Here is a 23,271-nt window from a genome sequence, read left to right as displayed (position 1 = left end):
TCAAATCTGAATGCCAACAGGAAAGATACAAATGTAACTGCTTAAACATGAGGATTCATGTCCTAAATCAACAATTCAATATAAAAATCCAATGTATTGTAAGTGCATCTCAATTTAAATTTTTGTTATGCGAAGCACCAGAAGAGAGGCCAATGCTGGTATGACTTGTAAACCTAAACACTTGGACTATCCAACACTGTTTAACCCTCATCGATGGGTAACTCTCGGAGACAGTGAATGTTGAATATTATCAATTTGTATAATCTATTAACCAGGAAAATTAGACTTTCATTTTTTTAATTAAAAATACATTCAGCTTTGAATTCAATTTCCTTTTTTTTCCTTCTGATAAAATCAACTTTTAATTAAAATCTATTATTCACAGACACAATATATTTATCCAGAGTTAACCAATTGATTAGCACCAGTTTATTGATCAAAACTAAAAGCTTAACTTTAAAAATGAACCAAAGAATCTGGTATTTTGAAATTCAATTATATTAAAGACGTCTAATTGATGTTGATCAGCAGATTTTAAGGGTTGACTGAAATCAATAATTCAAGTGTAAATACTTAACCTTTTCAATGGAGTGGATGGCAGTTTAAGCAACATGTTTAATCATAAATACAATTAACATTCCTGGTCAACTTTTCATCATTAACAACTGTTTTATGATTAAAATGGTTCACATTAATTCCAGATTCTGGTTTAGTGGTTAATCGACAAATTGTCACTAAACATTTTGGACAATTTAGCTACATTCCAGGAAACATTTGAACTGTAAGAAAGCAAATTATCATTTCCATTCTGGTTTAGTGATTCCTTTCATTGAGAATAGGCTTTTTTGGCCTTTTCATTGCTAATTAAACACTTTTTTCAAAATATTGCTACTTTAACAATTGATTAACTATTGATTAAGCCTTGATTTACCGTCTTTTTGACAACATTTTGACGTGTATTGAAAAATATTGACTACGAAATGTAAGTCTTTAACAACATTGAACATGTTTTATATACATTTTTATGTTTCACCTTGACTGGTTCAATGCTTACAGTTTGAACATCATATTTTAATATAAGCATTGATATCAAGTAATAATGTGTCTGTCAAGACATTGACTTGGTTATCAAGTTACGGTTCAACAATCAAATCACATTTGCTTTCAAGCTCAAATCATTATTTAAATTTACATTCATCTTGTCCTCTTTGCTTTGTTATTTGAAATGTGTCAAAATTGGTAAAAATTGATTCTCAAATCATAATGTTAATCACAATATTCACAATCAATATTGAGAAAGACAAATGTTTCACAAATTTCATTCAAAAACGAATCAGACTTTATTTGATTTGTTAAGCAATTGCCAATTTATAAATGCTTGACCAATTGGCGTTTATTTTCAAATTGCAATTCATTGATTGGTAAAAAAAGAAAGATTAAAATGATTTATTTAGATTCTTTGGATTTATTTCCATGGAAATCCTTTTTTTGAAAAAGGCGCTTTTAGTTTTGTTTGAGTTGCTGTTTCCTTTTCCGTCTTTCGTTCATGCTTTCCTTCTTCATAAGTAGCGAGTTCAACAGAAAGTGAATTTAAATCATTTCCTAACATCACCTCATCAGTTTAACTCATTTTACCTTCATTGTTATATCATTCTTTGTCATAATTTTTTCTTGTTAATTAAATATGAAAATGTTTTGGGGTAAGTTAATCCTATTTATCAATTATTTATTCTTCAATTTGTTTTTGTCCAATTTACTTTAAATTTAATCTAACTTCTCGCTTCGTTATGAACCTCATGGCTTTAACGCACGTGGGATCCATGTTTCTCTATTACGTTTTAATTCTCTTTTGTTCATTTTGATTATATTTGCTGAAGTTTTAATTTATTCTTGTTGATTATGTTTCATTTTACGATAGTGTTACCTTATTTTTTGTCTTATTTTATGTCTTTATTTTATTTTGACCGGTTTTCGTCTCAATGTAACGTGATTTTTGAATTTGTTTCAATTCTTTTTAGGACTTATTTTGGAGCCTGGTAAGAAATATGAACAAAAGGCCGAAGCATCATTCCACTTGACTATGGCTGCATTGGAGCCTTCCACTAAAGCACCGGCACCCAATAAGCCAACAGTTACCTCTTTAGTTGTTGAAAGTAGTAAGAACTCTTACATTCTTTGTAATCTTGATCAACAAAGAGTTTTACAACAGCCACTTGATCTTGTTTTCACTGAGGATGAACCTATTTCCTTCTTCGTTAATGGTGAAAATAAGATTCACTTGACTGGCTACATCATGCCTGACTCGGACATTGAAGATTCTGAAGATATGTACGATTTTGATGGAAGTGAAGAAGATTCTGAAGCTGAAGAAATGTTAGCAGCTATGAATGACAAGAAAAGAAAGCAAGCCGTTGATCCTAAAGATGCTAATAAAAAGGTTAAGTTTGGTGGTGGTGACGAACCTCAAGCTCCAGCAGCTAAGGCCGAGAAAAAACAAGAGAAAGCTAAGCCAGCCAAAGCAGGTAAAAATGATGTTCAAGCTAAAGCTAATCAAAAGCCAAAAGCTGCCGATTTAGGAGACGACGATGATGATGACGACGAAGATGATGATGAAGAGTCAGATGACGGAGGTATGAGTGATCTCTTGGATCAGTTTGATGATGATGACGATGAAGAAGATGATGATGAAGATGATGAGGATATGGACGACAGCAGTCCTGAAGCAAAAAAGCCCGTTAAATCTCAACCTAAACAACAAAACAACCAAAAAGGTACTCCAGCTAAACTTGGTCAACCAGCCAAGCCCCAACAAAACCAGAATAATAAGCAGGGAACTCCTAAAGCAGTAACTCCTCAGCAAAATAAAGGTTTCCAAGGTGGAAAACAACAATGGTCCGGTGGTAAGAACAAGGGACCTCAGAACAACTACAACAAAAACCAAAACTCGGGTAAAAAAGGTACCCCAGGTAAATTTGGTGGATCTCCAGGAAATAAAGGAAACAAGAAACCTTGGCAAAATAAGAAGTAGACCTAACAAGTAGCCAATTATTTGTTCCAATTACATTGATTATGTTATTAATTATCATCTCTTCTACCTATCTTCCTATTTTCTATGCCTATTTCAAACCTCTAATCAAAATTGAATAAATCCTCTTCGCCATTATAATTGAATTTCATTTTCTTTATTCACCACGTGGTATTCAACAGCATATAGAAAAGCGGGAAACGTGCTTACATGAAGCATGTTTTTTATCACCTGATCAACAGTTTCCGTCTAACAGATGTTGCCTCTTATCTGGGCTTAATTTGTTTTGAGATATTTTTTACTCATATTTATAAAATGTAATGGACAGAGTCGTACCTTATTATCAGACAGGAATTTTTACAACTATTAATTATTATTGATACAACATTTGGTTAATCAAAAATGACCAGAATCATTAATAATTATTTTCCTTTAATTTTGGTTTCCAATCTGATGATAACCACTATTACAAATGAAGATTATATTATGCAAGATTATTCAATTTACTTTATTCTTAATCCTCGAATATTTCAAAAATGTGTAAATTTCGTAGCGACAATTAAAAAAACGATTATCGATAACTACAACGATTACTAAATTCAATTTAGTAAATTGAATTTAGTAATCGTTGTCCTGGTTACAATCCAGCAAATCTTGCAAAGTGTCAGTTGAAAGGAAAGAAGAAAATAGATGGCGCTTGTTTATGTTTATTATTATTATTTGGCTATTTTTTTGACTCGCTAGGTAACTCTATGCTGACAATTTGGAAATCCTAATGTGTTTTATTTCTTAGTTGCTTAATGTGAACATTTAATTAAAATATTATAATTTTTTTGTGATTTCAAGTGATTCAAGATCATGAATACGCGACCTAAAAGAAAGCGTAAAACTCCACAATGCTATTCAGACACCACTCTAGCATCATCTACCTTATCCTCTTTACCCTCTTCAACACCAATAACCACAACAACAATGAAAACAACAACAACTACAACAACATCAAATACAACACCAGCCATGGATACTTCAAGGGTTAAAAAATTTCTTAAAGATATGGAAGATGATCGAATACGAAATGATTATATTGCTGTTGTTGATGCTCATGTTACTGGTTTACTCGATTCTGTCCGTGGCGGTCGAGAAAAAAAGAGAAAAGGAAAATGCTCAGCTTCATCTCAAATTGCTGAGACTAGAGAGAAGATTGATATAACCACCCCTGATTCCATTTTTGTTAATACAAATCTTAAAGATATTATAAACAAAGCTACCTTCAATTCTTTACCTCTATTTTACCAGTATAAATTGGTTCAGATGCTACCTAAATGCGACCAAATTACCACCTCTGAAGGATGGACAAAAATGAGCTCAACAGCTTTGAGAAATGAATTTTTTAACCGAGCTGTGAAATCTTGGAGTGATAGATTAAAAGATGGGAAATTAACTCCAGAATTTTTAGTGAGATGGAGAAATGAAATCCTCAAGGAATCTTCTAAGCTTGATCCTTGGAAAGCTAAACACTTTGAAAGAGTTTGGGGGGAAGCTCTCGAATCCCAAAAAGAAATTGATAACGAGCTTGACCGAATACCAAAGTCATCTGTATATGGTAACAATGGACAACAAAGTGAATTTAGTCGAAGCAGTAGTAGTTGTTCTTCTAATATTGATGACGAGCCTTCATCATTTTCCGTCCATGCAAATAGGACAAAGCTGAGCTCTACAGATATCAGCCTTAACAATCAAATCAACTGTAGCCTCTCTAGTAATAATTCAGCCACTTCTAATCAAGAGGAATCTAGAATTGAAGTTAATGATGATTCTAAGCAACAACCGGTGTTAAAGTCTATTTTAAAGAAACCCAAGTCTAGTAATAAAAACTATTATGATAAAAATCTTTATGGTATCAACGACTCCTTAGAGGAGGAGAATAATGTGATAACAGAGGAAGCTACTGTACCATCGATTTCTGAAACTAGTGATATTTCTATCGAAGGAGTTCCAGCTCCAGCTCCAGCTCCAGATAAACGGGTTGAAATGGTTAATTCGATCAGTGAACCAATAACAGCTCTCAATAACTCTGGTTTGGTCACTATTACACCTATAGACGCAAGCTCAATGGTTAAAAATAAACCTCAATCGCCTAAAGAAAGCAATATCGACCTCTCAAATTCATTAGACGTTCCTGTTAAGAAAGTGAGAATTATGGAAGAAAAGGAGGAATCAAATGAAATATCTTCTAAAATACCCAAAGTTCAAAGTGTTGTTGTACCATCTGTTAAGGGCAAATCAGCAAATAATCCTTCTGAATGTTCGACAAAACCATCATCTTCTAATCACACCAATAATAGTAAAAAGAAGCCTTTAAAAAAGCGATCAACTTTACTAGACAGCAGTTTAGACGCCGCCATGGAAGAGGAATTACCTTTCCCTCCTTATCCAATGACTCAATCAGCTGCTGGAAGATTATTTTTACTTGCTAATCATAGTAGATTACAAAATATTCCACCAGATCATACGATTTCTGAAGATGATAAAAGGCAAGATCTCAGCAGATTTTATCTTCATGATGCATCGGTCCCTTCTGGTCTTTCAATAACTATTCAGCCAAACAAAACTCAATTACCAATTGAAACTCCACCAGGGTTGACAATAACTTCAGTTTCTATTAACTGTGATGTGTCAACTCCATCAACACCCTCACCTAAATCATCTTCAACTATGAGTCCAAAAGAGCCGATTAATAACAATACTAAAAACAATAGCAAAGCTAACCAAATGACAAAGGAAGATAACAGTGGAAGTCTACAATCCCTTGTACAGAACGATAATACTTTAAGTTTAACCACAAGAAGAAAACTTGAAAAATTAAGTTCAAGTATAACTCTCGAACCAATATCCGGTGACGATAAAAAATCTTCATCTGTAGTTATTCCTTCGAATATTGAACCCACCAGCCACAAAGGAGTTACTATTGAAAATATTGACTCTAATGCAACATCAACATCACCTTCCACCACCAACAATGTATATATAGATTCAAACGGATTGAAATTACCATTCAAAATACCAGATAGTATAACAATTATACCATGCACTGATAATTCGAACAATATGAGTAACAATAGCAATGAAGCCTCGGTTGTAACACCATCTCATCAAACAGTTAATCCCGGTAGCAGCTCTCAACGACAAATTTTGTTTTTATCTAATTGCTTAAACACTAATCGCAGAATCTCTGATGAAATAAGCAATAAAAAGGATTATTCGGTAGACTTCAACAATCAAATACCAGGTTATTGTAGTGATTTACCCAAACTGCCACCTCATATTACGGTGATACCTTTAGGACCGGGACCGGTCAATTCGTCCAATGTCTTTACAAATTCAGTTCCAACCAGTAATTCAACCGTCAAAGTCAATAATTTCACAAATAACAATTCCAACAATAACAACCACATAATTGTAAACTCTTCCAACAGCTACACGATAACTACAAATGCTGTAAACACCGCCGTCAACTCAGTCAATCAAACTTATGGGATTCAATCTAGTTTTACCCCAACATTAACTCAAGGAGTCACATCAATTAACCTAGCTTCCATAGCAGCAAATCAAGGCTCTGCAAATCGGAATAATTGTGACTGTAACCTAAAAGCGTTAGTTATCTGTTCAAAATGTGGTGCATTTTGTCATAACGACTGTATTGGTCCCATTCAACTTTGTATTACTTGCCTTGTCCGTTAATTTATTATATCTGATACTAAAAAAAGAAAAATTAACATTGTATATGGAAAATTATAGGCATAAAGATTTCATATTGTACACTTAAAGAAAACCATCACTGTCATAAAAACCCAACACCAAATGAAATATTTTTTAACCCAAAACAAAGAGATTTGTGAAAATTTTTGTGAAAATTCTACCTTAAAGGTACACTTGACTGAATGACATAATTAGAAGATTGATGTGCTGCAATAAAGTTGAGGGAATGAAAAGGTTGCATATTTTACCATTGATTGAATCTGTCTTGAGATTGACAACACATCCTTCGGTCGCGGGGATTGTTTTAACAAGTTTGAAGTTTTAAATTCAATTGAAATAACTGATACTCTAAAAATTTAATTGATTTAATTATAAAATTCAAGTAAAATTGAATAAAATTGAAATAATAAAATTGAAATAATAAAATCGATCAATGTAGATTAGCAATCTAATCGGTGGCATCTTCTTTGGAAACAGAGAATGGTTCTGAGACTGGTAAAGTACCACTATCAGCGATTACGACTTTTTCGACTGGTTTGTCAGAGCTGTCTGTTTTAGTTGCCTCAATTTTGCGGACAACATCCTGAAAAATATAAAAATTAAATCCGCATGAATATCTTGATCATAACAATCAGTAAAAAGAAAGAGAATAAAAAACTAACCATTCCTTTGATGACCTTTCCAAAAACAACATGTCGCCCATCAAGCCAAGAAGTTTTCTTTGTGGTTATGAAAAATTGTGAACCGTTGGTGTCTTTACCTGAATTAGCCATAGAAAGCCAACCAGCACCATAATGCTTAAGTTTGAAGTTTTCATCATTGAATCGACGTCCAAAAATGGATTCACCTCCAGTTCCATCGCCGTTAGTAAAGTCGCCTCCTTGAATCATGAAGTCTTTGATTACTCTGTGGAATGTACTACCTTTGTAACCAACTAATTTACCATCGGAGCTTGGCTGCAAAAGAGTTAATGAATCGGAAGATAAGTTTAACAAAGAGTTCTTTCAAAATAGAATGATTAAACTAACCTGATCTATGTGTCTCTTGGCTAAACCGATAAAATTTTCAGCAGTTTTGGGTACGGTTTTACCAAAAACACCTATTTCAATCCTACCTTCTGGCTTACCACCAATCTCTATATCAAAATATACCTAAGATTAAGAATTAGAATTGCGATTAGTCAGGATCAATTGTCAATGATTGTCAAGAATAAGAAAAATACTTACAATGTCAGTTACTTTTGGCCCTTTGCTCTTTGTTGCATCTCCACTGGAATATGTGGCTGACGCGAAAAGCACTAAAATAAGTAAAAAAGTTCGTGGAAAATTCATCATGCTATTAAAAATGGTGTGACCAATGAATAAAACTCAGATAAGTAGTACGGATGTCTAATTTAAAATGATAAAGTAATTACACGCAATCAAAACTAACAAAGGGAGATGGAGAGTAACAAATCATTGAATCCATATCGGATTTTTTAGGTTCAGATATCTTTACTTCAACTTGTTTTTTCCTTCACATGTTTTTTCACTGACTTTTTCCTGTGTTAATTGCTTGATGCAGTTGAGTTAATAAATCTTTAACAATAATAAATTGAGCTACAACTGTTTGGTTAAAAAATATTTATTGTGTCTTTGTTTGCAAAAATACTTGGAGTTAAAGGCATTTTGTCATGGGCAAGTCATATTGGTAAAGATGAAGACAATGCAGATCAAAATAAATCAACCTGTCTTATAAGCTTTATTAACAATCACTGGGTAATTGGTTGAATGGTGCAAAGTCTTGATGTGATTCCTTAATTCACCCATATTCTGAGTTACCAGTTTAGTACAGAAAGGACAAAGAAATTCAACCTTTTCCATTTTATGTACATTAGCCAGATGTGTTTTCAAGCTACCTGATTGAGTAAATCGCGAACCACAGAGTTCACATTGGAAAGGCTTGTCCCGAGTATGAGTTACATAATGGCGACGAATCTATATTAATAATCAAAAAAGATCAAAGTTGAGTGAAACCTTTCTTAGAAAGTAGAAGTGAACAAAAAGACACGTTGGACAAATCAATATCCTTATCCCAATAAGAATAAAAACAGCTGTTTGCCCAATGATTGTTTATAAAAGCACCGATTAGTGCACATTAAACACTAAAATACCTTGGACTTATCGTAAGACTCATATTGACAAGATGGACATTTAAATGGCTTATGGCCAGCATGCATCCTTTGGTGTCTCGTTAATTTACCCCTCTCGGTACATTCATAAATACAAGTCGGACATTTGTACCGCTTGAAACGCTTTCGTGTTTTCACATTGGTAACATTGGTTATTAACTCTGGCTCTGGTTGAGACGGAACAATTAGCGGTGGTTTATTTAGTATAGATGAAGTTGTAATGCAATTCAATGTGATACAAGTGCAAGTTACTTTATAATCAACTGATGATGTAGAGGCATAAGGTTGATAATTCCACATAATTTGTTAAACTCTTTACATTATATTGTCTGTTTTCACTAATGATGAACAGGTCGGAAACATATTGTTACTTTAAATTTTCAATTAGGCTCCTAGTTCCATCAACAATTGACAGCCAAATTGACGTCCAAACCAAACAATCGTCTAATTGATTACAATTTATAACAATGAGCAACAATATCATCTGTTTTCACTTTGTTTTCATTGAAGGTAAACAGATTTTGTCCATTAACTTGTACATTCAACACTTACATTACTTCAACTCGCTATCATCGAGAGCCAAATTAAGCACTGATATTCAATCGGCAATCCATATAATTTCAATGAATGCCAAAATAGAGTTAGCATTTTGTATTTTTGGTCATTTGATTGTTTCTCAAGCTATTAAGCAATTGTCTACAGCTTTTAGGTGACACACATTGAAAGACAATGTCAGTCTAAATGTGGCTCAGTTTGATTGCTAAACGTTCAACTGTTGTCCATTTTAAATGATTTAATTACACATTTAATTCGGTTAAAGGGTTTGAATGTAATTGAATAATATGTTTGATGGATTCTGAAACATAATGAAACAGAAACAAATTTCGATTACAAAAAATGTCAACTTTTCTGTAAAAATTGTACACAACCTCACAACCTGAGTTTTATAATGACAACAGCGTAAATCGATTGTTTCTGATGATTGGCTGTTTATTCCAAATTAATAATATCAATTAAAATTTGATCATTTACTGTGTGATTGATTAAGATAAAGGAAGTTTGAAAATGTAACATTTATCGAGCAACAGTTGAAAAAGTCTTGCTAAAAAAAGTGACAACAAATTGAATGAAAATTGAGGTTAATCAAAGAAAGTAAATAACATAATAAGTTAATCATTGATCAATCACTGGGCGAGTAAATCTTTTTTTTTCGGAAGTATTCAACAAGAATTTAATTTAGACCTGAAAAAATTAAATTTTTAAATGGTTTGTTCAATCGATCTCATTGTTTTTTTACAAAGCAATGCAGATTCAATACTAAACATGTTACTGCAACTTGATACAATCTCAATCGAGAATCAAAGTTTACGATTTAGTATATAAACGAATTGATTTCACGACAAAAGATCAGATCATCGAGTGATTTCAAAGTGTAAACAACAAATAACAAACGGAATAGCTTGAGTATATAAATATATTCATTACAAGTGTACCGCAAGTTGATTGCACACTAACAACATGAGGACCTTTACTTTAGTTTGCTCCTTGATCCTTTTCACTAGTCAAGCTTGGTGTGATCCTATCGGAGCCTATGTTAATGACATTAGTCCTGAGATCGATTCCTCCAATGGATTAATCAAATTCTCTGCCATTCAACAAGCAATTCAACCTGTTCCCTCCGCTGGTTGGGGCGATCATCATGGCTGCAAGAAAGAAGGTAAATAATCATTAGATACAACCAGAATGAATGATTAGTTAAACATAGCCGTTCAAATCTAACATGGTTTTGTGCTTTTCCTTTTGCTTTTCCCAATATAGAAGAGATTCACCATCACCATCACCACCATCATCATGAAAAACAGATAGCTAGTCATCACCATCACCATGGACATAAACACGGTCACGATCATGGGCACAAACACGGACATGATCATGGACATAAGCATGAAGCTTGGCATCATCATGGCCATAAACATGGCCACCATCATGGACATAAGCACGGACACGATCACCATCATGGACACAAACATGGCCATGGTCATCATCATGGACATAAACACGGACATGATCATAAACATGGACACGGACACAAACACGACCACTGGCATGGTCACAAACACGGTCATGTAAGTATACTAAATATTTCAACTTTTGAATAGCTGTGAGGAAAATAAGCGATAATGAAAATTTGGACTGAATCGACATTTTCATTCAAGGAAAAAAAATCAAGTTAGACTAGGAAACAATCGAGATACGCAAATGGAGCAATAATAGATTTGATTTTTAATCGAAAGGCTTAAAAGCTTTATTCTTCTAGTTGCTTCAATAATCATTGAGCAACAGCAACAGAAATGGAAGTTTTTGTTGACAAATTGATCAAATGATCAACTCGATCGACTGCAAATACCACGAATGATTAATTCAACTTCTATTTCTTCATTCAATAGGGACACAAACACGACCACGGACACAAACATGATCACTGGCATGGACATGTAAGTTAACAATTTAATTTCGAATGCTCAACAGTAACACGATATTAATGTTGCCACTTCTTTTACTCAAAGGGCCACAAACACGGACACAAGCACGACAACTGGCATCACCATGGACATAAACATGGTCACGACCACAAACATGGCCACAAACATGAACATGGACATAAACACGTAAATATCCATCAACCATAAACCGTTGGTTTCTGAAGCATTAGATTAACATTTGATTTACTTTCTATTTTTAGGAACACGGCTGGCACGGACATCATGGACATCATGGACACCATGGTCATGGTTGGGGCCACAAATAAGAACAAGAAAGTGATATTAGTCAATCAAATTCATAATTCACTTTTCACTGATTTGGTCAACAATTGGAAGCTAAATTATTTCCACATAACAATATTTTTCATTCTCAATCAACTTGAAAAATACTCAAAGAGCCAAAATTGTAATTAACATTCTCTGTACTTATTTTCATCTAAATCAGACTTTTGTATAATTTCATCTTTCCTTTTCCTATTGATATGTATATATTGTACATATGACTTGGTGTCATTAGCTAGGGGTTTAACAATTTAATAAATAATATATTTGCACATTTAAATTCAATTGACTGTCTTTCTTCCTTCTATAACGATCTAATGTCTTTCAAACAAGATTGATGTCATCCTGATCGAGCTAAACCATTCAAAATCGCTAATGGTTTTCGTTATAGATATTGAAGATTTTTAAAATAAGATGAAACGGAAAAGCAGTTCGTGAACCTTCCTTAGGTCTGTTATTTCTGTGTTATTTAGTTTGTTTTACTGACAAGTAATATTTATTGTGAGTAATTAAGTCGTGTTTTGATAGTTGAATCATTTTTGTTTGTGATTCAACTGTGATAAATTGATTAAAATTTTTTCCCATTCATTGGTAATTGATATAATTTGATGTTGATTCAATAAGATGGCTGAGTTAACCTCGATAAGAAAGTTAAATTTTTATTGATCAATCAAATGGATGATGTATTGTGTGTTGAGATCAAGTAAAAGCCTAAAATCGTTAGGTTAATCAATGGTTAAGTAAAGTACAAGTGAATTAATGGTTTATTTGATCAATAAACGCTAGGAAAACGTATGGTGTGTAACACGAGATTAAGTTATTATATAAAGAGATTAAGAAAATATAAAAATGATGATCCATTTTAAGAGAAAAAAAGTTGTGTTAAGAGAAGAAACTGGCCGATTGTTGTTGAATATCTTCTAATTTCATCATTATATTGCATTTCCATAAATTTATTGGATGCCTTAAAATCCATCTGATTGTTGGTCCAGTTTCAGGATTGAATTAAAATTTGCTTCTCTTGTTTTTTTTCCTTTCCTTTCCATTCCAATCCTTTCCTTTCTTTTCCTTTCCTTACTTTGCTCTGATTTGTTTGTCGCTTTCTTTTGCATTTTGCGGTCACTGCATGTAATTCGTTTGCTTGTTTCTTGTTGCTTTGTGTATAAAAAAACATGAAAATTGTCTAAATATTCAAAATTAGTTTTAATTGAAGACACCTATGCACATTCCCATTGATGTGGAGACGGTGGCAGTTCTGATGGATGAGCTACAGTAGAGCTGAAAGAAAAAGAAAACAATTGAAATAAATTTATAAGAATAGTTCCGTCAACCGGTTTAAAGGGTTTTTACGGACTCAACAATATTAGTATAAAAGGAACAAGATTATCCAGATCAGTTAGTTTTGACATGGCTTTCATTTAGGACTCCAAATAGCTGCTTAGCAAAATCAAACATTTTTCGTGATGATCGGAAAATCTGAAACTGATTGTGCATTTGAATAATTATCTTATTCTGTTGTTTACTTTGAAAAGTAACTATCTTGAAATCTCAAGGAGTCGAAATTCAATTGAGCAGATTAATCAATCGCCAGACTTTTGTCGTTTTTGTAGCATATTTGACTTAGTGAAACATTTCTGGAAAGATGTTGATAAACAATTAAAAATAAGAGGTTTGTTGCTACGCTATTAACCACATAAGAACGGGAAACGAAACTTCCTAATCAGTTAACACAATAATGATGAAGATGGAAGATATTGGCTGCTTATTCCTTATCATTATCAAACAATATGTGTTGAAATTGACTATGTTTTGTCAAAACTGGAAAATTTATAAAAATTTTGCTCAAGCTGGCCAGATATTTATCACATTCATAGTCGGATAATGAAGTTGAATATTAGAGACAATTTTATACCATCCAATGGCTGTCATCTGATTCATTTTTATCTCTTTCCTTTACACATCTTATTGTTTTCGGTGTAACTCTTTTACTGCATTATAAGCTATTCCAGATTTCGGATGAGTTTCAAAAGCTATTGATTTTAGAGTCTGAAAATCAAACTTAACCACTTCAAGATTGTGATTGCCAGTCAAAACAAACTTCTCGGGATTAACACTTTACAGATAATCTTATACACATTGTTTGTCAAGTATAAGACGATTGAACTGCATTTACCTTGCAAAATTTTTAAAAGCTGCTGAATTAGGATTAATACAAAGAGGAACTCTATTGTAACTTCCACATTTTTCCAAAATTGTTTTATGTAATTTGTCTGAAAAGGAAAATGAAAAATAATGAAAGTTAATTGTCTGTTTTTGCATATTTTAAAGGTAAAAGCTAACCTTTAACCTGGTGCACTGAATGAAGGCCTTTCTCAAAACCATCATCAAATACAGTTGGTGCCAAAGGTTCGAGATCAGATGCATAACGACGTACACCTCCAACGGTGTGACAACATCGGCACATACAGGAATGATAACGTAATCTTCCTTCATCTAGATAAGGATGTGAAAGAGCGTTTGTACAAGAAATCCGTTTGTCCTGGAAAAAGAAAAAGAAACTAAGGATTAATATTGTGCATAGAATAAGAATAATAATGAAAAAGATTTTACAGAATAATACAGATTATATAATAACCATAGACTAATGAGAATCTTTTTATAGTAATCAAGTTTAGTGGTAAAACCATGAATGTGAAAGCTGTTTGAGAAAGATAGCAATAATTTAAGATTGAAAAAGAGGTTCGTTTTGAAAATTGATTATGTGACAAAACGATTGCTTTCACCTCTCATTAGATATTGTTTCACGGTGACATTTTTAGGACATCATTATCATGATCAAGTTGTCTTTTGGAGGGAAAAAATTCATGAGTCAAGAATTGGAGAAACTCCAAGAAGGGGGAAAAAGAAAGAGAAGAGAGAAAGAGAGAGTTAGTGAGGTAAGAGTTTCTTGAACCCTTGAAGTGTTCACAGAAATACACTTTTGCATGAAAGATGAGTTAAACTCTCATAGTTTTAAGTCAGATGAAGAAGGTAGATACAGAATAGATAGAAAAGAAAGAGAAGAAAAATTGTTAAAGACAAAGATCATTCAACTTGAATCCTATAACCGATAAGTTGACTAACCAATGATGCTCCCAGTAAAAGAAAAAGTTACCAATGAAACAAAAATTCCCTTCGTAATAACAATATAGAAAGAAATGATTCTATAAATGAAAGAGACTCGATAAAGCCAATGGGAAAAATTAAATCTCATTTGATGACGTGAATCCATACCGGATTAAAAATCAGCATTTGACTGAGAAGATGAACAGCTTCATGGGTTGCCTGTGGTGATAAAGTATATAATGCGCTAAGGGATGGAGCTTTGTAAGGTCTTCCTTGTATGTATTTAATAGCGCCATCACAAGCATATCTCATGTCTTCACATGTTGGTGTACCCAGCAGGCCAGTTATCAGATCAAGCTAAATTGTTCAAGTGCAAATGTCCAGGAAAATGAGGAAAGAAAAAAAAAGAAGACAAAAAAAGAGAAAAAAAATTAGTATCAATAAAATGAAACAGATGATATTTGGGACATAAACAAAAAGGAATCAAATGTTAAGCTTTTGTTGAAGCATTTCTGTAAATTTGGTAAAACCTGAAATTCAATTGTTACCAGAGAGGTGATAATTAGTTGCAAGTGTTTAACAATGAGTTAATTAGAATGAGAAAAGTAAGATCAAGGTAAAATTGTTAACTAGTTTCTACCTGGTTACACACTTTTTTTTACTGTTATTGCAAAATGTACATTCAATTGACTTGTTTCAAGAGGTTTGGTAAGGAGAAGATGGATCAAGATGATAGGAAGATGCAGAACATGTTCTGAAAAAGGCATGATTTTGTTCCGCACAATCGGTGTCCCACTTATTTCTAGTTAAACATCAATTATAACTGTATTTATTGTGCGTATATTTAAACATAAATGTAAAATGGAAAGAAGCTGAAGAGAGAAAGAAAAAAAATGTATAACTGAATAACTGGATAGTGAATGTGATGAAATGAATGAGTGAATCGCGTCAAAGATGATGATAATGATAATGGTAAGTAGTAACGAGGATGGAAAAGACTGAACAGTAAAAGATTGAGACTGGAAGGGATGAAGGCAGAAAATATTTCAAATTGTTGATGATTAAGCAATGACAGTAAAGGGTTGAAAATAATACGCTATTGAAATTTGCTTTTGCACGTTGACAATCAAAAATTTAAATAAAATTGGAAGCAACAATATCCTATTAACCTGAACGGATGGCATGAGGATTGAAGACAAAATTATGGGTCAGAAAAGGTTTCTTGCCAAATGTTGCCATTTTACCAAAATTGCTTTTGATTGCTATTTTGTGATAATTTATCTGACACTTTAAGACAATCCAGTAAAAAAATAAGGAATACAGTTTGCGAAGCTCAACTTGCACTTAACAGTTTGTTTCCATTGTTATCAGGTTTAACCATCAATTGTGATTTATCAACACATTAAATCAGTTGAACAATGTGTGTTGACTGATTGTTTGGGTTAAATATCATTTTGACAAATAATTAGACATTACCTGTTGAAGTGGAGTTTTAGCTTGAAAAAGTATTCTTCGCCCCAATAATTCGGCAAATATACAACCAACAGACCAAATGTCAATACTGAAGGTATAATGATTGGCACCAGTTAATAATTCGGGTGCTCGATAATATTGGGTGACAACTTCTTGTGTCATACGTTTAGATGCGTCCGTTTCATTTACCCGTGCCAGACCGAAATCACAAATCTTTGGTAATATTGAGAAGACAAAGTGATTTTCAAGTGACCCCATCAATGTCAAATGGTTTTTTGATTTGGTTGGATCAAAAGTATCATTTCAAAAATGAAATTGATGAGCCAAGTTGTGTTGATCATTTATGATGAGTTTTGGTTGATAATCATGATAACCAGTTGAAAAGGAGAGAAACATTTCAAGTATCAAATGGAGGTCAAATCGGAATGTTAAATGAAAGGTTAAGTCGGACGATTTTTATCAGAATGTAGAGAAGAAGAAGAAGAAAAAATCCAAGTTAAATGAGGTTTTCCGTGGTTATCAGGTAATGAAGATGAGCAAAGTGATTGAAAGATTTGTGGGTGAATAGCAATGTGTTGATGGTTTATCAGTTGGTAGCAAATAGACAAGTGTATTGAAGATCAGCATGGAGATCATGGTGGTGACGATACAATCATGATGGAGATGACGGTGTTGATAGTGAACATCAAGATGAAGCCATCAGCAAGGTGTGACACAATAAGGATGTAACAATGTAAGAGAAGAGAGAAAAGAAAATGGTTAATATTTTTCTTCTACTTGTTTTGAAAAGCATATCAAAAGATCTTCACTGAAATAAGGAATATAATTAATCAGGGTTAATTTATTGTAATTAAAAATGGTAATCAAATGTAAATTATTGTTGGCTATAATTGTCAATATAATGATAAGTTTGGAAACAGATATTAAAGTGCCTTTCAATCAAACCAATAGATCAATTGGGAAGCAGTTAAGGGATAGATAAATAAAGTAGATTCATTTACATCAATTTAAGGTTATCTGTTTATGTTTTGTTCAATCACCTACAACATCAATTAAGGTTAACAAGACAATTGTCAATAAATTGTCAATAAATTGTCATAATAATGGGCTAAATCCGTGTAAATATACAATTAACTTTTTAAGGTCTGAAAAATCAATCAAAACATATGGAGTTGGCCTGATGTTACAATAGTCATTGGACATTGGATCACAGTAGTTGGTGACAACTTGTGTCTACTTGAAGTAGAAAGAGATATTTATGCTTCTTCAATTGGCGAAAGAAAATAGAAAGAGGTTTAAGCATCAAGAAAAGGGTTATGATAACAATTAAAATGGCAAAATGCATCTTCCTGTAAGTAAAGATCAATAATATTTGGGGATTGCTGTTACAATTTTTATGGGTCTTATTGAAGCATAAAAATCAGGTTAACCTACTAAAAATGATGATGATTATCATCCTAATGATGAATGATGGAAGATGAAAGGTGAAAAGTTGGCCAAAAAGCAGAGAAAGTCTTGTCAGAAAAGGAAACAAATCGACAAAATCGACATCAACTCTACCTTAAACTCGCAGGAAATTATTAAAATAATGATGAAATGAATTACCCAACCTTAAAAGCTAATGATAACTAATTTTAATCTGTTTATACCTTTCTCCATTGCTTGGGTAAATGGATTGAAAATATGCAAAATAACTGAAAAACATTCGGAATACTCGGACTAATGTTGACTAAATGTCCATTATATGTTCATTTAAGTTTCAAGTTGGACCAATTTTCAATGTTGAAACGCTTCTTCGATATTTGTATCGATGAGAATCAACAAGATGTAATTTCAATGTTTGGGTTTTTGAAGAAAGTCAACTGATTGTAAATAGATTTGGTTGATGAATGTTTCTTGTGTTGATGTTGTTTGATAACAAAGTTGAACCTTAAGTTAAATTAGCAAATTAAACATGATCATGAGCAAATAGATTGACTCTGATTGATTAGGGTTCCTCATTTCATGTTAACGGATCATGTGATAATGTGAATGATAAAAAGGATCATACTTTGAGCAAACAGTTACTGTTGACCAGGAGATTGCCAGGTTTTATATCCCGATGCAGTATATTGGCAGAATGGAGGTATCGAAGACCTCGAAGTATCTGGTAAAGAAAAACTTTGACATGATCCGAGGTGAGAGGTTGAGATGAGACTATGATTTTGTGCAGATCACTTTGCATTAACTCTGTAATCACATAACTGTTGATAAGAAAAAATAATTAGAACTAGAAAAAGAAGGAAAAAAAGAAAAGTTGCAATAAAAAAAAGATTGAATCTAACACCATTAGAGACAACTCTTTTTCTTGCTTACAGATTATCAATAATTTTTCAATTCTGATACTTACACTTCTTGGAAGAAGTCGATATGTGGTGGCTGAAGAAAATCTAATGCTGATAAAACCTGGAATAGAAAAAGAAGGAAAAAAAGAAGATAATGTTGATAACAAAAAAAAACTGTTGGTTACATATTCACTGTTCATTCTCATTGCCAACAAGTTCAATTGGGATGTAAGTTTGAGTCAAAGTGGGATGAAAAGGGATAATTTTGATAAGTTAGTATCAACAATTAGATCATGTAATTCCCAATGAAATACTGGGAAAAGGTTTGAGAAAGATGTTCCTGAGTTCCATGAAAGATGAAAAATATGATTCAATGTTGATATTTAATGTTAGATTTACCAATCATATCGTATACTTGAAATATACATTTTTAAAGTGCAAAGTGAAAATAATGGTTGAGCAAGTGATGAAAAAAAAGACTGATCATCTATGCCAAGGTGAGGACACAGATAATTCATGAAACCGTGATATTAATGAGCTTTATATCCTTGAAAGTGTTGATGAACAGTTTACAAAGAGCTTTTGATTGGGTCAAATTTCAATCAATATTTCGTGTCCAATTTAATTGCGACTGATTAAGATTGTAAAAGGGTTTGGACAATTTTTCACAGCAAAAGTTACAAATAAGGAAACGTGATTGAAAAGGTGATCAACATCAATCAAGTTTATCAGAAAATGTGAATTTAAATGTTTAACTGCAATTGGAAACAATTGTCCAAATTAATAAATCGTGTCAATTTGTATTACAATTACTAATTACTAATGGAAAGAAACAATGATTGTTACTTAATAATTACAAAATGCCATAAGCATGAGAGCAACAATAAAGTTGAAAGGGAATACATTTTTGCTTTTTTTTGGGTTTTTCATTTTCCTTAAAATGAAAAACTGGTAACAAAAATGGGTTTATCACCAAAATGATTTAGATTGTTATCAAGTTGCCGTTGAAACAATGAGCTGGTTAAACACAAGAGCAATTAAACAATTTGCAAATTAAAAATTAAACTCTCTTCATCATTTTGATGAAATACAATTTGTCAAGGTTAGTTGTTGATTGCAAACTGGTAGAGACAATCAAATTGTAAGAATTAGCTAACGAATGATACAGATTAAGACTGAGAAACGATAGGAATGAAACAATGATAACAATAAGCTTAGAGTAAAGAAATGAACAAAAAATGAACAAAATACCAACAAGGAAAGTGCCGTAAAGCTTGAACATGTGAATGAAAAAAAGCACGCAATTAGAGCACTTGAGAGTCCAGTTGTTGCTCTTGTAATTGGCAAACAATTGAATTGAGTAAATGTCCAATTCACAAATACATGATTGTCTTTGACTATTGCAACAGTGATTGTTGGTACAACAGGTGACATTGAAATTGACACTTCGTAAAAATGTCAACTCTATTATTAGGTTAGAAATGAATGCAACAAAGAGATAGGGGGAGAAACCTAAAAGTGACCAAATGATTTTTGGGCCTGCCTTTTGATTAAAACCTAATCTCAATCTGATATATATAAGAAAGTTTCACGGATCTTATCTAGTATCAGTTTCCAATTGATTTGAGTAACAGTAACAACAAGAATCTGATTAATCTGGTGTTCAGTCACGTTTTAAAAGAGAAATAGTTTTCAACAGATTTTTTCTTCTTCTTCTTAAAAACTTGTGTTCATCACGGTGATAGTGTTGGTGTCAATTTAAGGAGTAGCCAATCATGGCCTGGATCAATCAATCGTTAATCAATGGTGTGTTTCATACTGCACTGGCAGTCAATTTACTGTTAACCCTGATTAGTAGTAATGTTGGCACTCTGGATCCTAGTGACAATGAGGTGACCAATGAAGTAAATGATTTACAAGTGGCTGAAACAATTCCTGGTAAAGCGTATTCGGCAGACTCTCTGGATGAGGGTCACCATGAGTCTGGTGGTAAACTTCACTATCAATCTCATCATGGAGAAAAGCAAGCTGGCCATGGACATTCAGAGGATTTCCGGGAAGCAGGTCATTTGAAGAAAGGTAAGGGAGGTCATCGGTTCCATGATGTTGGTTCACACCACAAGGAAGCCGGATCGGCAGTAGGTCATGTTGACTCTAAAGCTCATAAAGAGCATAAAAAAGTTTTGAAGCACAGTTGGGACCGAGGAGGTGGGTTTGTCAAGAAATGGCACTGGGACAAAGGTGCTCATCTTGAAAAGGAGCATTCAGATGCTTCAAAGAAACATTTGGCCCATAAAAAGCATCACCATCATAAAGAGGCAGGAAAACGGAGCAAAGGAAAGAAAGCAGATCATCAACACCACAAAGAGGTAAGAGATTAAAATTGATCATTTCTCATGATTCAAATTCAATGGAAAAAAACACAAAAAAAAGAAATGAAAATTGATCGCTAATGTGAAACATTTTCAACATTTTTTTCAGGCTCACAAAAAGGAACACCATAAAGCTTCTCATGGACAGCAAAAGAAACTGCAAAGTGGACAGTTCAAGGAATCGGCTCACCATGAGAAAGACTCAAAAAGGAAACATGAAAGTTCAGCTGATGAAGGACGTAAATGGTCTGGATGGGGATCGGGTGGATATGATTCAGGTTGGGATGGACCTGCCGGTGGAGGTTATTCTGGATGGTCATCACCAATGTATGGTAAACACGGTTCTGGTTGGTCTGGAATTAGAAAATATCTCAAGCCTACTTTTGATGGGTTAAATGAATTTGCTGGAGGCGGATTGGATACTTTTGCCTCATCTCATCGGTACCAAGTGAGCAAGGAAAAACCTTCATCACCTATGATTATAGCAAATGAATCTCAAAAGCCAACCAAATCAACTCTCATTCAAACAATTTACCCTAAAAACTGGAAATATGGACACATCTTTGGAACTGGGTTAAACTTTTTACTGCCAAGATCGGAATATTGATTAACATCATTAACTTGCCATAAGAAATTAATTTTTCTAATCCATTTAAAGTACATAGATATAAATATATAAATATTAGTATATATTGTTAATAGCAATAATTATATATAATAATAATTAATCACCTTAATCAAGACATGGATTGTAATAATAATAATAATAAAGTTTACTCGGATTGTATAATATATATTGGGTTAATGTAAATCAACTGTCAATAGCAAACAAAAACATGTAATGATTAAAATTGAATTTACTATAAAGTACCATAAATATTTGCTAATAGTAAAATTTGAGTGTCAAAAAAGAGAAAGAGAAACGGTCAAAATTGTTTGCCTCTTTCTTCTCTCTGTCTATTTCTCTGTCTTTTTAAAATAAGTTTTTCTATTTCTTAACAATGGTAAGAAGGGCCAACAAAACACTTTGTCAAGGTTAGAGGATACTTTTTTCCTTAGCTGGTTTTTTGAGAAGAGGAAGACTGACATTTTTAGGCTGGGAAACTGAGGTTAATGAATGTAACTGGTGCTTCGTCCATTGCCACCTTTACCAAGATATCTGCCAACAGACCAATTGATATTATTGTTTGTCTTTAACCTTACCATTATTAAGTGTAGGGAATTTTTTTACTTACTCTCACTCATGTCATTCATGTTAAACATTAATCAAGTTAAAATGATTGCATATTTAACCCTGAATAATGAAATTAAAGAATAAAAAATCTAAAGACTTTTGATAAATGGTAAACATGACTTGAAATGATGAAAGAAAAACATACTTTGAGAAAATGTTAAACATTGCTTGGAAAGGTCATTTTGTGACCATTTTATATCAAACAGTGTTTAACCAAATTTGCGTGTTAAATAAATTTACTGGTAATCGATTGAAATGGTGAAAGTATGAAGAAAAGGAAAAAGGATGAAAAACGATTTGTGATGAATGAGAAAGATGAGTGAAACAAAAACTGTGTGAGTGAAAGACAGGATAAAGACCCTTATTATCAACAAGCATTGGCAACCCAAAATAGGCAAAAGTTCCCATTGACAGAAACCATTAGAGTGAACAGTGAACTTTGTGACAAAAATATGGTTAGTTTTGGGTTTAAACTTACATTCTCATGTTTGAAGAAGAGAAGCATTTTAATCTCTCTATAGACACGGATGCTGGACAATATATTTTGGAAGACATTGGGCATTTTCTTGAGAGCCACTCTCTTGCCATCGCGAGGATCGGTTACTGCCCAAACTACACCAAATGCACCATAACCGATTGGCCGATCGGGAACTACATCTTGTTGTAAACCAGTTGAAGAGATACGAGACATTTTACGAGACAATAATAAAAACGGACAATTAGATCCATCCTGTGGTTGCTGTTGTTGTCCATTAATGCAGTTGTTAATTAATGAATGATTGTAGAGGGACTGCATATATATGGGGACTGTGTATTCATGTAAAAACAAATCAACAATCAAGCAACCTACAAACTAAACACAAACTGACAAATAACAACTGATAAAGAGATCATCATTTTTCTCAATCTGATGGAACCAGCAACCAGCAACCATGGCAACCTTTATTGGTTGCACTGGCTTTACTGACATCTATTAGAGTTAAA

At 33.0% G+C, this 23,271-nt stretch overlaps 7 protein-coding genes across 7 annotated transcripts; 4 read left to right on the top strand and 3 right to left on the bottom strand.

Annotated features, from left to right (window-relative positions):
* Positions 1 to 1,603: 1,603 nt before the first annotated feature.
* Positions 1,604 to 3,166, top strand: LOC107370207 (uncharacterized). Its single transcript, XM_015938195.3, has 2 exons — positions 1,604 to 1,700; positions 2,019 to 3,166. The coding sequence occupies exons 1-2, from the start codon at positions 1,685 to 1,687 to the stop codon at positions 3,026 to 3,028; spliced, it is 1,026 nt and encodes a 341-aa protein (XP_015793681.2). The 5' UTR covers positions 1,604 to 1,684; the 3' UTR covers positions 3,029 to 3,166.
* A 112-nt stretch (positions 3,167 to 3,278) lies between these two features.
* Positions 3,279 to 7,017, top strand: Asx (transcriptional regulator additional sex combs). Its single transcript, XM_015938140.3, has one exon. The coding sequence runs from the start codon at positions 3,884 to 3,886 to the stop codon at positions 6,764 to 6,766; it is 2,883 nt and encodes a 960-aa protein (XP_015793626.3). The 5' UTR covers positions 3,279 to 3,883; the 3' UTR covers positions 6,767 to 7,017.
* A 116-nt stretch (positions 7,018 to 7,133) lies between these two features.
* Positions 7,134 to 8,175, bottom strand: LOC107370191 (peptidyl-prolyl cis-trans isomerase 5). The gene is made up of 4 exons (XM_015938177.3): positions 8,011 to 8,175; positions 7,813 to 7,935; positions 7,447 to 7,740; positions 7,134 to 7,367 (listed from the first exon to the last, which is right to left on the bottom strand). The coding sequence occupies exons 1-4, from the start codon at positions 8,116 to 8,118 to the stop codon at positions 7,233 to 7,235; spliced, it is 660 nt and encodes a 219-aa protein (XP_015793663.1). The 5' UTR covers positions 8,119 to 8,175; the 3' UTR covers positions 7,134 to 7,232.
* A 216-nt stretch (positions 8,176 to 8,391) lies between these two features.
* LOC112539686 (uncharacterized) lies at positions 8,392 to 9,537 on the bottom strand. The gene is made up of 2 exons (XM_025162475.2): positions 8,937 to 9,537; positions 8,392 to 8,760 (listed from the first exon to the last, which is right to left on the bottom strand). Exons 1-2 carry the CDS (start codon positions 9,252 to 9,254, stop codon positions 8,506 to 8,508), a joined length of 573 nt encoding a protein of 190 aa, XP_025018243.2. The 5' UTR covers positions 9,255 to 9,537; the 3' UTR covers positions 8,392 to 8,505.
* Positions 9,538 to 10,372: 835 nt separating this feature from the next.
* LOC107370190 (uncharacterized) lies at positions 10,373 to 12,057 on the top strand. The gene is made up of 5 exons (XM_089267667.1): positions 10,373 to 10,671; positions 10,773 to 11,080; positions 11,402 to 11,449; positions 11,522 to 11,623; positions 11,698 to 12,057. Exons 1-5 carry the CDS (start codon positions 10,473 to 10,475, stop codon positions 11,761 to 11,763), a joined length of 723 nt encoding a protein of 240 aa, XP_089123793.1. The 5' UTR covers positions 10,373 to 10,472; the 3' UTR covers positions 11,764 to 12,057.
* A 355-nt stretch (positions 12,058 to 12,412) lies between these two features.
* On the bottom strand, positions 12,413 to 23,159 carry nmo (serine/threonine-protein kinase nemo). Its single transcript, XM_015938174.3, has 8 exons — positions 22,766 to 23,159; positions 18,747 to 18,802; positions 18,408 to 18,600; positions 16,361 to 16,570; positions 15,053 to 15,241; positions 14,120 to 14,318; positions 13,953 to 14,049; positions 12,413 to 13,057 (listed from the first exon to the last, which is right to left on the bottom strand). Exons 1-8 carry the CDS (start codon positions 23,081 to 23,083, stop codon positions 12,997 to 12,999), a joined length of 1,323 nt encoding a protein of 440 aa, XP_015793660.1. The 5' UTR covers positions 23,084 to 23,159; the 3' UTR covers positions 12,413 to 12,996.
* Positions 20,295 to 21,990, top strand: LOC107370189 (uncharacterized). The gene is made up of 2 exons (XM_015938175.3): positions 20,295 to 21,050; positions 21,163 to 21,990. Exons 1-2 carry the CDS (start codon positions 20,457 to 20,459, stop codon positions 21,658 to 21,660), a joined length of 1,092 nt encoding a protein of 363 aa, XP_015793661.2. The 5' UTR covers positions 20,295 to 20,456; the 3' UTR covers positions 21,661 to 21,990.
* Positions 23,160 to 23,271: the final 112 nt, after the last annotated feature.

Source organism: Tetranychus urticae, chromosome 1 (assembly GCF_039701765.1).
Source record: "Tetranychus urticae isolate SD_2017Ah chromosome 1, NJAU_TeUrti_SD_1.0, whole genome shotgun sequence".
NCBI lineage: Eukaryota > Metazoa > Arthropoda > Arachnida > Trombidiformes > Tetranychidae > Tetranychus > Tetranychus urticae.
Note: the sequence above shows the minus strand (reverse complement) of the source record. Positions and strands in the feature narration are given on the sequence as shown.